We start from the raw sequence: 13347 nt of genomic DNA on the forward strand, positions 1-13347 counted from the left end.
CACTATAATTCTTTCTTGGGCCCTTCACAGAAAGCCATTCCATACTGCATGGCCAAAGCCCTCACACTAGACCTTCAGCTTTTATTTCCAAAGAGAACAGTACTTCTTGTTTAGAACTTGTGGCTACAGTTAGGGACACAGTATGTCTTATCTTAAAAGCTTTACAGGCTTACCCAAGATCCAGCCCTCTGTTCTTATTAGTCATGGTCTTAACTAGCCATAGCTGGTCCTAATCCTCCGTGAAGATGTAGGTTAGCCTCCTGACCCAAACAGGCTCAATTTATTTAGGTCTATGGGTAAGAAGAAACAGTGAAGCTACCAGAGTCTTAGGGATCTTATTGGATTTGCTCCTGGGGCTCATTGGCAACAGCCCTATGCCAAGGACATCACTGATCAGGATCTGGCTTTGCTTTTTCTTTCAGACTCCTTACAAAGTCCACACGACTGACAATGACACGGAATGCAGTCTGGGCCCTGTCAAACCTCTGCCGAGGGAAGAACCCACCCCCAGAGTTTGCAAAGGTGAGAGAGCTTCTTACCAGTTCTGAGTGATAGCGGGTTCCTTCATATGGAGGAATTTTTATATGGGAGTTTTCAAGTCTTTGGGGAACCCCTTAGAGTCTCAATCCTTAGGAAATTGAAAGAGGTCAATGAAGTGGGTGATCTCGTTTGCTGGATGGTAAAGTGAAAAGTTAGGCCTGATGATTAAATGTAGTAGAGGTTTTCTAACCAATATACTGTATACTTGAAAGCAATAAAATAAATTTTTAAAAAATGTAGTAGAGATCTCTAGGGCTTAGAATTACTTATAGAGGAGTGAACAGCAGTGTTAATATTAGCAGTAGAGCTGATGTCCTCCTATGAGTCCCTCTCACTCTGTTTCCAACAGGTCTCCCCTTGTTTGCCTGTGCTCTCTCGCCTCCTCTTCAGCAGTGACTCAGACTTGCTGGCAGATGCTTGCTGGGCCCTTTCTTATCTGTCTGATGGCCCCAATGAGAAGATCCAAGCAGTCATAGACTCTGGAGTCTGCAGGAGATTAGTAGAGCTTCTGATGTGAGTGATCTCAGAAAGGGTACAAATTCCCTAAGCTTCTCCAAGCTCAGAGTAAAGAACTGCCACCCTATCCAAAGGTCTGGAGCCATGAGAGTGCTGTCAGCCTTGGTGGTCAGCAAGGCTGAGTACCGTGTGCTGGTCCTCTACTAATGAGATCTCCCTCTTCTGCAGGCATAATGATTACAAAGTGGCTTCTCCTGCCCTGAGAGCTGTGGGCAACATCGTCACTGGGGATGACATCCAGACCCAGGTAAAGAAGAGGAGAGCTGTCTATGGACAAAACCCTGCCAAGGGCTTTGGCCCTGATGAGAGTCAGCATGGTCTAGGAGAGAAAGCATGGGTTTGAGTGAAAAATTCCAACTCTGCCACTTTCTATATGACCATGGGCAACTTGGTTGCCTTCATTTCTTCTATAAATGGGAAGCAAATCATCATCCATTGTGTGCTTTTGAAGGAAAACTAAATCAACCTGGCTTAGTATCCAGGGTATTGTAAGATAATAGTAAACAGTTTTTGAGTCATGGTCCCTTTAAGATAATAAAAGCTATGGAACTGGGTATTCATTAGGTCTTGAGTGGTTGGCATAATTCTGTGTGATTTTTGACAAATTTCTTAAAGGTGAGCAATCTCAACTCAAACCCACACTCATTTTCTAGGTCATTCTTGTGTGTACATGTGCAAATATTCATAACATAAAATTTACAGTTTTAACCATTTTCAAGTGTATTTTTCAGTGGCATTAAGTACATTAACATTGTTAGTCAATCACCACCATATACATTTCCACAATTTTTTTTCATTTCAAATGAAAACTCTGTACCCATTAAATAATAACTCCCCGTTTACCCCTCCCCACATCCCCTAGTAACCACCATACTACTTTATATGAGCTTGACTACTCTAGGTACGTCTTATAAGTAGAACCATATATATTCGTCCTTTGTGTCAACTTATTTCACTTAGCACAATGTCTTTGAAGTTCAGTCATACTGTAGTGTGTGTCAGACTTTTCATTCCTTTTAATGGCTGGATAATATTCCATTGAATGCGTACACCACATTTTGTTTATTCTTCATTTATTGATAGACATGGGTTGTTTTCACCTTTTGGCTATGTGACTAATACTGCATTAAACATTGCGTATAAGTTATTTGAGTCCTTGCTTTCAGTTCTTTTGGATAATGCCCAGAAGTAGAATTACTGGATCATATGGTAATTTTATGTTTAAGACTTTAAGGAACCACCAAACTGCTGCACAGTAGCTGCACTATTTTATATTCTCACCTGCAAAGTACCAAGTTCCAGTTTTTCCACATCCTTACGAACACTTGTATTTTCTGTTTTATATATATATATATATATTCCTAATAAGTGTAAAGTGTTATCTCATTATAGTCTTGATTTGCATTTCTCTAATGATTGGTGATGTTTGGCATCTTTTCATATGCTTTTTGGCCATCTGTATAACTTCTTTAGAGAAATGTCTATTCAAATCCTTTGCCTATTTTTTAAATTGGGCTCAGTTTTTTGATGTTGAGTTGTAGAAATTCTTTACATATTCTGGATATGAAGCCTGATCAGATACATGATTTGCACATTTTCCCCCATTCTGTGGTTTGCTTGTTCACTTTATTGATAGTATCTTATGATGTACAAAAGTTTTTAATTTTTATTGAGTCTATTTATCTAATTTTTCTTTTGTTGCCTATGCTTGTGGTGTTCTAGGTTATTCTTAACTGTTCAGCCCTCCCTTGCCTCCTCCACTTGCTGAGCAGCCCCAAGGAGTCAATCCGGAAGGAAGCTTGCTGGACCATTTCAAATATCACTGCTGGCAACAGGGCTCAAATACAGGTAGAACAAGCAGGAGGGAAGTCAGGGGGTGGGGTGTCAGATGGGAAGGCATGGGGACATGAGAAATTGTGGAATATTTGCTTCTAGAAGAACTAATTTCCCTTTAGAAATGGGGGTCAGTGTGTGTTACTGGTTAAAGATTCTGTGTACTAGAAGCCAAGTTCCTCTGTAGCCTCTCACCTATATAGAAAGAACACAGAAAACTCCCAGGAAGGGAAGATACCTAAATCTTAGCCGATTTGTGGGCTGGGTTTGAATTCTCTTGAAGTGACTTTCTTTCTCTCTCCAACCCACCCAAATCCTCTCTCAGGCTGTCATAGATGCAAATATCTTCCCTGTGTTGATTGAAATCCTTCAGAAAGCAGAGTTTCGTACAAGGAAAGAGGCAGCCTGGGCTATCACCAATGCCACATCAGGAGGAACCCCTGAGCAGATCAGGTATCACATTCCTTTCTCATTGTCTTGAGTAATATGTGTACTTTCCCTTTTGGCTCATGGTTTACATGTGACCTCCAAACTGCTTTTCTGGGATAAGTCTGCCTCAGTCCAGCTGTAGTAGAGTTTAACTGGTAAGCTGCTAGAGTGGCACTGGAGTCTGGAATAGATACCTGTAGACCATGTACCTCTTTTCCCTCCTGTAGAATAGAAACCTGTGATACAGATATCTACCTCTCCTCTATCTCTTCCTACCCTCTAGAGAATTTAAATCTATGTAATACTCAATTATCCATACAAATGAAGGAGAACCATGCTATGGTTCATTCAAAGCAGCTTCTCTGGGAAATCATTTTTGGAGGTGACACTTGGGAGGGACAAATAGAAAGACGTTGTGTGTGTGCATGCTTTTTGATTTTAGTTTCCATTATCAGCATGAATAGGGTGGTGTGAACTGACAAGTGTTTTGCCCTCAGAATTGACAAGTGTCTTGCCCTCAGCCTAGGAAGGGGAGTACAGTCATGCACCACTTAATGACAGATACATTCTGAGAAATTTATCATTAGATGTTTCATCATTGAGCAAACGTAATTCAGGGCACTTACACAAACCTAGATGGTACAGCCTATTGCCCTAAGCTACAAGTCCATACAGCATGCTACTGTACAGAACAACATGAGATTAAATCAAACACAAGCGAAAATGATGCAATCAAGAGACACGGTAAGCTCAAAATGTATGAAGCTGCTGCCAGCATAACACGGCAGCTGTTTTACAGCAAACTTTTTTTATAAGTAGAAAGAATATACTCTAAAATAACAATAAAAAATACGGTATAGTAAATACATAAACCAGTATGTACAATAATAGTCATTTATTGTCATTACCAAGTATTATGTACTAGTTATAATTGTATGTGCTATACTTTTATATGACTGCCAATGCAGTAGGTTTGCTTACACCAGCATCACCACAAACATGTGAGTAATGCATTGCCCTATATGTTAACGATAGCTACAACATCACTAGGTGATTGGAATTTTTCAGCTCTATTATCTTATGGGACCACTGTCATATATGAAGTCCATCATTGACCAACATATATAAAGCAAGTATAAAAAGTACAAGAATCAGAAACCTGGAGACCTTTACATGTTTGACTGAAATGTAGTAACCTTAGAAGGGAATGATGGAAAGTGAAGCTAGAAGATGTGAGTGATGAGTAAGAGCCAGACTGAAGAGTGTCTGTATTGTCATATCTGTAGAGCTTGAACTTTGAAAATTTTTAAGCAGGGAAATGATGTGTTTAGAGTGTTAATATCGCAGCTAGGAGATATCAAACACAAGGAGAAGGAATCTGTGGCAGCCTTCCACATGGAAATGAACTAGACCAGTAACGCTGGGAGGGTGGAGAGACAAATAAAGGATGGGTGGTTATGAAGGCTCAGTAAGAGTGGAATGCTGAGTGTGTTGACATGTATGAAAGAGACCCACAGGTACCACAGCACCTGCCTGGCACCTCCCTTGCCCTGCATTAATTTAGAACTTGCCTGGTCTCTGGTCCCCAGGTACCTAGTCTCACTGGGCTGCATCAAACCGCTATGCGACTTGCTGACTGTGATGGATTCAAAGATTGTGCAGGTGGCCCTCAATGGACTGGAGAACATCCTTCGGCTTGGAGAGCAGGAGGGCAAGCGCAGTGGCTCAGGGGTCAATCCCTACTGTGGTCTCATCGAGGAAGCCTATGGTATATGCCCTCTCCCCAACATAACCTTTGCCTTAAGTAGGGAGATTCTAGTCAGAACCTGGGGACTGTAGGTCTCCAAAGTAGTATACTTATGTGAAGGTGTGTGTTTGGCGGGGGCTCATTATTGAATGCAAGGTTTTATCCCACCAGTTTCTTCTCCCTCTGAAGAACGGTAGATCAGCTCTCTTTCTGATGAGCTCTACCCAGTAAGTAGGTATGGTACAGATGCAAAAAGCAAGCTCTAGAATTGATGATAAAATCAGGCACTGGAAGATGTGTTTTTAGCTGAGTTTCTAGCAAGTTCCAGTAGGAGTGCAGGATGGACTCATCACTCATCTCTGAGAGATGTAGAGAGGCTAATGATTTGCCCATGTCACACAGGTAGTTAAAAGCAGAATCAGGACTAGAACTTGATTTATAACTGATATTTTGGTCTTTTTCCTTTGAAGTTATGTAGTTTGAGGAAAAGATTTTGGCTCTTCTCTTTCATTCAGGTCAAAGAGAGATCTGATCATATTATTTGTATTTATAACCAGTAACATATCTCAGGGAAAGAAAAATAGATAAATGTTTCACGGACCCATAGAAAAGCATTCAAAGTTTACTCTTCTCTCTCTTTCCTTCCTTTTTGCCACCATAGGCTTGGATAAAATTGAGTTTCTCCAGAGCCATGAAAACCAGGAGATCTACCAGAAGGCCTTTGACCTCATTGAGCACTACTTTGGTGTAGAAGATGATGACAGCAGCCTGGCTCCCCAAGTGGATGAAACGCAACAGCAATTCATCTTCCAGCAGCCTGAGGCCCCCATGGAGGGCTTCCAGCTATAATGTCTGCCTCCGGGGAGGGGATGGGATGGGAAGCACCACCAACCAGCGGAAAAGCAGCCCTCTGGTGGGCGGGAAACCAGCCCCCCACCAACAGCCGCCACCACACACCTCTGCTGCCCTGGAAACTGTGCTCTTGACCTGCTCCACCCCCTTCCCTGGAGGGAGCACCCTCTGGACAGACAGAACCATCTGAGGCTCACATTTGGGTTTCGTGACAAGAAGGGGACTTGTTGGGTTTTTCTTCTTTACACTATATTTTGGCTGCACATATGTCTTTAACCCAGGAGCCCAGGGGTAGTCAAAGGAGGACTGAGGTAATCAATTTTGCACCTTTTTTATTTTTATTTTTTCTTTAGTGGTGACTTCCTTCCCTTTTTATCTTCCTTCATCCTTCCAAGTTCTCTGCCCTGATCTGTGTGTAACTCTTATCTTGGGTACTTGAGCAGATGGAATATTCCAGAAGTAGGGGGTGGGAGGGGAGGGGAGAAATCCAAAACAAAGTGTTCTTGCTCTGACAGCATATTAATCTTGTATGCTTGGATTATTTAATTTTTTTTCTTTTGCACATTTTTCTTGTATTAAGATTGCTCTTTCCAAGAGCCATGAGTTCCTGGTTTTAGGAATCCCAGCTGCCAGCATTGTCTGGGACTGGAGGCTGAGGGGGAGGTTACCATGTGACAAAAGCCCCTCCCTCCCTCTAACCCCTGCCCAGACCTCTTTAGTTTGGGAGATCCCCCTCACTCTCCTGGGGCAAGTACACCAGTGGGAGTGGAGGGGAGGAGCACAGGCCTTCAGACAGGGCTTCCCATGTGTCGCTACTGATCCCGTTTCCTACCCACCTTCCAATGGTGCGACCCAACTTCATTTGTTTACTTGAAAATTCCCCTCGGAGTTGAATTAACTTCTGAGGTAGCTGTATTTTCTCCTAAGCACGAGACGAGGCTGTGGTCCTTCCTTTCTCCTGAGGAGAAAGTCCTTGCTCTGGTGACCCATCAGTTGCAGAGGAGGTTGGAGTGAGAGTGTCATGTATTGGGATAGCCAGGGATCCCTGCCTTTGGCCTTTCTTCCTCTTCTTCCTCTTCCACAGTTGGATCATGTATATTTTACTTCCACAGGAGAGAATGTCAGAAAGTTATGTATTTTTTTATATTCTATATATTAGGTAGGTCAATTTTAATTGGTCTCAAGAGGAAGAAGTGTCTGTAATTTCTGTAAGTAGGATATTGTGAGGAGGACCAAAAAGAGATGTGGAAGCTCCCTCCCTCAGGAAGCCTGAGCTTGGTCCTTTTCTTTTCTGCTTGGGTTCTGGGCCACCACCTGGGACCAACCCTTAGCTCTGGAACCTTTACGTAGCAGGTCAGCCTGGTCTGATTGTCCCAGTACCTGAAGGGAGCAAAGAGGACCCCAGGGTGTGGTGAGTCACTACTCTAGTCCTTACTGCTTACGTCAGAAAACCCAGAAAGCAGTCTGCCTTCTCAGTCTCAAAGGCCCTTGCATAAGTTATCACACATGGCTGCCTCTCCTATTATCATAGAAACTTAGCAGCCTCAGGACTTTCATGAGAGTTATTGTTGTCTTCCCTGTTTGGGATCCTTGTACATGGTTTGAGTTTTGCCCTTCCTTTTAACAATTATAATCCTAATGCCATTTTTTCTTTTCTCTTTGAGTAAAGCTGGTGCAGTGCCACAGTGGCTTGCTTATGCTTCAGTGGATTACATAGGAGATTAAAGCCCAGTTGTTGGAGATGGGGGTGGAGGAAGTTGTCAGCTAGGTATAGACCAACTGTTGTGAAGGCGCAATCTACCCTGCCCCTGCTTCCCCACTACGGTCAGTCAGTCAGTCAGAGGTGCCCTGCTCCAAGCTCTATTTTCCCTACCCCAGAAACAATTCTGATCTTGTTCTCATTCTTACGCACCCCCTCCAGCTCAGGTGAAATCCATACCCCTCTGCTGCAGATCTAAAGTTCAGGTGCTCACTATGAGCCATTGGTCTTGAATTTGCCCTCTCTTTCTACAGTTGATCCAACTCCACAGCCATTTTCTAAGAAAGGTAGTTTGGGGCTAGAGGTTATTACTGAAGTCACACCAATGCTGTAGCACCTTAGTGAGTCAGATGCTACTCATCAGCTTGGGAATGTCAACCTCTAGTGTCTCAGGTAGGCAAGAGGCAGGACCTTTTCCACCTGGCCTGCTAACTCCACTACAAAACTATTTTACAGTTCAAAAGAAAAGCCCACCTCATCTTTGTTCAAGCAATAGTTAAGTCCTTGACATTGGGGCCAGATTCTTATGGTGAGACATACACATCCTGCTTTTCCCAACTGTTCCTCCAAAATTCACTTTCATTTCAGATCTGGTCCTTTACCACATGGCTGACTTTTTTGATCCTCTGGCTGCTGCTTAAACCAATTTTCTCTAAGGATTCCAAAGGCTATAGTCTCCCAGGCCATAGCATGAGGACAGATTTCTCATCCGATAAAAGTGGCCTCCAGGAGCTTCCCTTTGTTAGTGTCTTCCTCAGACCACGTTTTCTCATTATCTTCCTCTAACCCCCTTTTCAGTCAACAGGTTAAGTTCTTCCAGCCCTCAGAGGCAGTAATATCATCTTTTGTGTCTCCTCCTTTCCTTTGGCCAACTTGGTGAGGAAAATACTACTTTTTTAACCCGGGCTTAACAGCCACTCTTCATGGGCAGCTCCCACCTAAACTCCAGGCCCTGGCCTACGTGAGGTCAAAGGCTTTCTGGTAGATTTCTGAATGGATGTTGCAGGGATGGAGGGACTGCCAGCCTGCTGTAGGGAATAGCCTGATAAGACATGTTTTCAGAATCTTCAGATGTTGGCACATGGCTAGTATATCTATTTTAAGACCTCTGGTGGGGGTGGACTAAGGGGACAAGGAGCCTTTTTCTTAGCTAAAGTGTTCAAATACTGTTTTAAACAGTGCCAGCTTTTTTATTGCCAGCCCATCTGGGCATCCTATCCCCAAATCATCTTCTCTAGTACTAACAGGGTCTCTGGTCTTAGAAACCTGCTCTCAGTTCTGAGCTAATCCCCAGTGACTGCCTGGCCTTGGTCTTGGCGCTACCTTCTGGTAGAACCACATGGGTTCCACCCTTAGCTGGCTGGCCTGGTTGCTTGAGGTACTGGGTATAAATGACCCTTCCAAGGAGCAGCTGTTGATGACCTCAGCTTTCAGGGACCCTTGATGTTCCCCCTCAGCTAGAACCCTTGGATCCACTCCTACTCTCTCTGTGCTGGAAGCCATTTTCCAGGAGCCCAATGTTTTGGAGCTGAACTGCAAAAGATGATAGCTCCTACTATACTGAGTCAAGGAAGAGCAAAAGGAGGCTCTCAGGCACAGGCTTTCTATTTCTCTCTAGCCAAACCAGCTTAAAATGAAAACCATCTACAAAATGAAGTGGATTTCCATTTTATTGTGTCTACCTGCTTTCTCCCTACATCCTAGAGTTACTTCTGTTTCTAGCAAACTGGAAGGAAAGGAGATGAATGCTTACAATACTTCCCTCATTTCACATACCCCTCTTTGCATGCCTCAGCTCATATATTCAGACCATATCTCTTCTCCCCGAGACTCAGCTTGGTATCCATCATCTTGAGTGTTCCTCTGTAGGTTCATCTTATAGGCTGAGATTCTGGATTCTCAATGGAGAGCAAAGATCCAGATTCTCCAGGTCCCTACAGGTGCTACAGGGATCAGTAGGGAAAACAGGCTGGCTGGGGGCCTCAGGAACGTGTGTGACTGACTGCCTCCCTGGCAGTCTGGGGGAGGTTGCAAGGCTCAGGCAGTGCACTGAACCATAGGAAATGCTCATAACTGGTGGCATCATCTTCCGGGTAGGACTATCCTAGAAGTGAATGACAGACTAAGAAATTGCTCAGAGTAGGTTTCTTCCACAGCCATTTTAGGATTCTAGACCAATCTTGTCCAGTATTTTTTCTGTCTTTTGGATTCTTTTGTTAAGCTAGCAAGCTGAGAACTAGCTGCTCCTTGGCCAAGGCCTTCATAAATGACTCAGTCACCCTATTGTCTACCCCAAGCCCCACCGCTAGATTAAGACCATAGAAAGGGAAGAATTTGAGGTCAGTAGCAACCAAGTCCGAATTAAAGCTGTTATTTTTCCTCTGAGGGCATTTTGTGTCCAGCCTGGGCTATTTTCAGAACCAAAACTGGGTATGAGAGTCAGAAGAGGCAGCATTAAAATTTGGGCCCAGAACACCACAGGAGAAAGGTTTGCATAGTGTGTTATAACAGTCTTCAGTGAGTTTTGGCCTACCTTGCTGCTTTTAGGTCAGCCTGATTGATGTCTCTTAGCACATACCTGAACCCTGCTCCCATTTAGGTCAGATTTTCAGGGTTTGGGAAGAGAAAACTCTGCCATGCCCTAGGAGCAGTGAAGGAAGTCAAAGCTCAGATCCTGAGACTGGCTGGGAACCTCTGACTCAGAGGATGGCCTTAAAGAGTCTGTCTCTATAAACCCTCAGGCCTTGTAGTTGGGTATTGGCTCTTTTAGCCAACTTGTGGGAACTGCCTTTGAACCACTAAAGAAGTAAAGGGCGTGGGGTATGAGGACCCAGCCACCCAAGACAAACCAGATCTGTCCCTCAAAAACAGCTTAGGTTCCCAGCTACAGACCCTTGGAAGGTGAATTGAGCCCTCTTCCTCACTGGTTTTTCTTTCCAAATTCATTTGCTTTTAGTTTTCTAAGAACTATAAACTCTGGCTATTTTCCAAGTACTCAGGGCCCCTGGGTAGACAGATAAAGCTTGATGATTTCAGAGCAGACATAGGCCAAGAAACCATGGCATTGAGTGTACTGAGTCCAGACAAATGATATTTATATACACATCCAAATTTGAAGAGAAAATGTATTTCTTTAGGTTTCAAACACTGTAATAGATATAAAGCAAAAATAAAAACCTGTTGCAAAGTTCTAAATCGTCTTCTTTGGAATGATGCTAGACCGGATTTTTTGGAAGTGAATGAGGAGAGGGTGTTTGAACTTGTGGCCTAACAATGGAATTAAGAATGGCAACAGCCTGCTCCTGCTATAAAGATGTTTTTTAAAAGTTTTTTTGAAATGCAAATGAAATACAGTAAATGGCACATATTTAAAATGTACAATTTGGTAAGTTTTGACATATATGTACCCATGAAACCATCACCACAGTCAAGTTGGTGGACATACCATCTAGAAGTTTCTGCATGCCCCTTAGGAAGTTCTCCTTGCCCAACCGCCAGCAACTACTGATCTGCATTCTGTGTAGTTTGCACTTTCTAGAATTTCTCTAAAAGATCCTGACATGTTCATCAGCACCATTCCACAGCCATTTGAGCCCATTAAGGTCACAGAGTTCACAGACCACTCGCTTCAGTTGAGATCAATTCCTAAAGCAGATTACAGACAAGCAGTCAAAAAGTTGATTCGACCCAAAAGGATTTTGGTTGGCTGACTGTGTTTAAGTTTTAATTCATTGCCAACATTTAAAAAAATAAAGATCTCTATCTTGAAAAATATCACTACTGGGCTTGAGTTTCTGCTTGAAAACATTCTGCAAGAACTGTTTTACCACAATCACCACCATTCCCAGTGGTCTCCCTGACTGGCAGATGCTAATATTGTTGCTATTGTATAGCAAAATGATAAAGTAACTTTTTAACCCATGTTTATCAAATTTTGTTAGTCCTTGCCTGCCCGCTCCACTTATTACCCAGATGGCCCCTGCAGGCCACTGTTGATCCTTCTTGTTAAACCACTCTACCCCTCCATGCATACCTTGTTCTTGGTTATTATGTTTATTATCTCTGCCTAGAACACCTTCCTATGGAAATCCATTAAGGCCTGACTAACGTGTTTCCTCAACAGATTTCCAACATGCTTTTCTGGAAATAATCAAGTCTTGGTTTTGTGAGACCTGAATCCCAAACCTTTCTGGGCTTGAGTTTCATCATTATAGTATTATACCATATTGCCTCTCAATGTTACCTGGTAAAATGTGAACTTGTGCTGCCTAAGGGATGAGAGAAGAGCACTATCTTGGAGTCTCTGGGGAAAATATTTAACATCTTAAGAGCCCTAAAACAATACCGAATTTGCACAAATTAATGCCTTCTCTGCCCCTGGAAACTCTAGGCTTCGGGACTAGAGTATTTAGCCAACAGTTTGTCCATTGACTGATTTGTAAGCAAGGAATTTCAGCACCTTACTAATGCTGCAATACAACTCTAACCAGAGGTAGGGAGCTAGAACAGACCGCATAGCACTGAGACGGCTCTGAAGTGACCTTTGAGCTGGGCCTCGAAAAAATGTTTGCCAGAAGAGCATTTTGGAAGCTAGAAGAATATCATCTGCAAAAACCCCGGAAGTCCTGGAAATAGTAAAAGTACTTTTGAAGCAAAAAAGGCAGAGGAGATGGGCAGGATTGGCTGGAAATAAGCCAAACCACGTAGGTATTAAATTCCAGGTGCATGGGTTGTTAGTTTTTATTCTATTATCTATAGGAAACTGAATTTAAAAATTTGTGATCTCACATTTGAAGAAAAGTCTGACTTTCCCCTACCCCCTTTAAGCCCTAGTGCAACAGAGACTTTGTAGCAAGTGGGCCAGTCAGAGAAAAGCCTCAGGAATCCGCTGAGGCTAAACTTCGCCTTGCAGGGCTCCCTCAGCCCCTTCCAAAAAGGGATTCATGCTGGTAACGGAGAAGGAAAAAAATATAACCTACTTTCACAAGTCATCTTGACTCATCCTCAGGGAAAACGTGCAATGATGATTATTTCTTCTGGCAGGGTAGTCCAGTAGTTAAGATGGGTGCTGGTGCCACACTTCCTGCTCTAACCACTCAATAGCGATGTGACCTCGGACAAGTTATCTAATCTTTGCCTTACGGTACTCAGCTGTAAAATAGGAATAACAAATAGTACTTGAGTTTGAGAATTAGGCAAGTAGTTACCGTGAAAGCACACCGTAAGCGTCCAAAGAACTGTTACTAAAAGCTTCCACTTGAATACGGAAAGAGGCCCTAGGAGAAAAAAGAATGCCCAGTCACACAACAAATTAGTTCAGTTAGGAATGCAATAAAGGTCTCCTGGTGCCCAGACTAGTATTCTGTCTTTTATCCTCAGAGTTTCCATATATGTTCACAGCAGAGGGGAAAGGATTGGTGGGGGAGTGCAAGAAAGAACAGCCAGGCGTAAGGCTTTGAGAGCTGAATCATAGCTTCTGTGCGACAGAAACGAAGTTGACGTGGATACTTGAACATAATGACTGGCTCCTTTCGGACCTCCTGGGTATCCGGCTCTTAGGGCTAAAGCCCTTTCTATTGCATCTTGGTAGTTGGGGTCAGCCCCGGAGCATGAAGGGATTTGTAGTCCATTCCCTCCCCCGCCTTCCCAATTTACCCGCCTCAGGGGCCCC

At 43.3% G+C, this 13347-nt stretch overlaps 1 protein-coding gene and 1 long non-coding RNA gene across 4 annotated transcripts in view; one reads left to right on the forward strand and one right to left on the reverse strand.

Moving 5' to 3' along the window:
• The window catches only part of KPNA6 (karyopherin subunit alpha 6), a 37177-nt gene extending 26311 nt beyond the window's left edge, over nt 1–10866 (forward strand). For all 3 annotated transcript variants that reach the window (XM_039836893.1, XM_039836891.1, XM_039836892.1), the window contains exons 8-14: nt 423–522; nt 890–1053; nt 1225–1303; nt 2779–2904; nt 3215–3342; nt 4908–5086; nt 5727–10866. In XM_039836893.1, the coding sequence (XP_039692827.1) occupies nt 423–522; nt 890–1053; nt 1225–1303; nt 2779–2904; nt 3215–3342; nt 4908–5086; nt 5727–5914 (964 nt within the window). In that variant the 3' untranslated portion in view covers nt 5915–10866. The remainder of the gene's footprint in view (nt 1–422; nt 523–889; nt 1054–1224; nt 1304–2778; nt 2905–3214; nt 3343–4907; nt 5087–5726) is intronic.
• On the reverse strand, nt 10784–13322 carry LOC120582006 (uncharacterized). The gene is made up of 2 exons (XR_005647423.1): nt 12656–13322; nt 10784–11321 (listed from the first exon to the last, which is right to left on the reverse strand). It is a non-coding gene; the product is annotated as an uncharacterized LOC120582006 (long non-coding RNA).
• Nucleotides 13323–13347: the final 25 nt, after the last annotated feature.

This window comes from Pteropus medius, unplaced genomic scaffold, assembly GCF_902729225.1.
Source record: "Pteropus medius unplaced genomic scaffold, Ma_sr-lr_union100, whole genome shotgun sequence".
Classification (NCBI taxonomy): Eukaryota; Metazoa; Chordata; class Mammalia; order Chiroptera; family Pteropodidae; genus Pteropus; species Pteropus medius.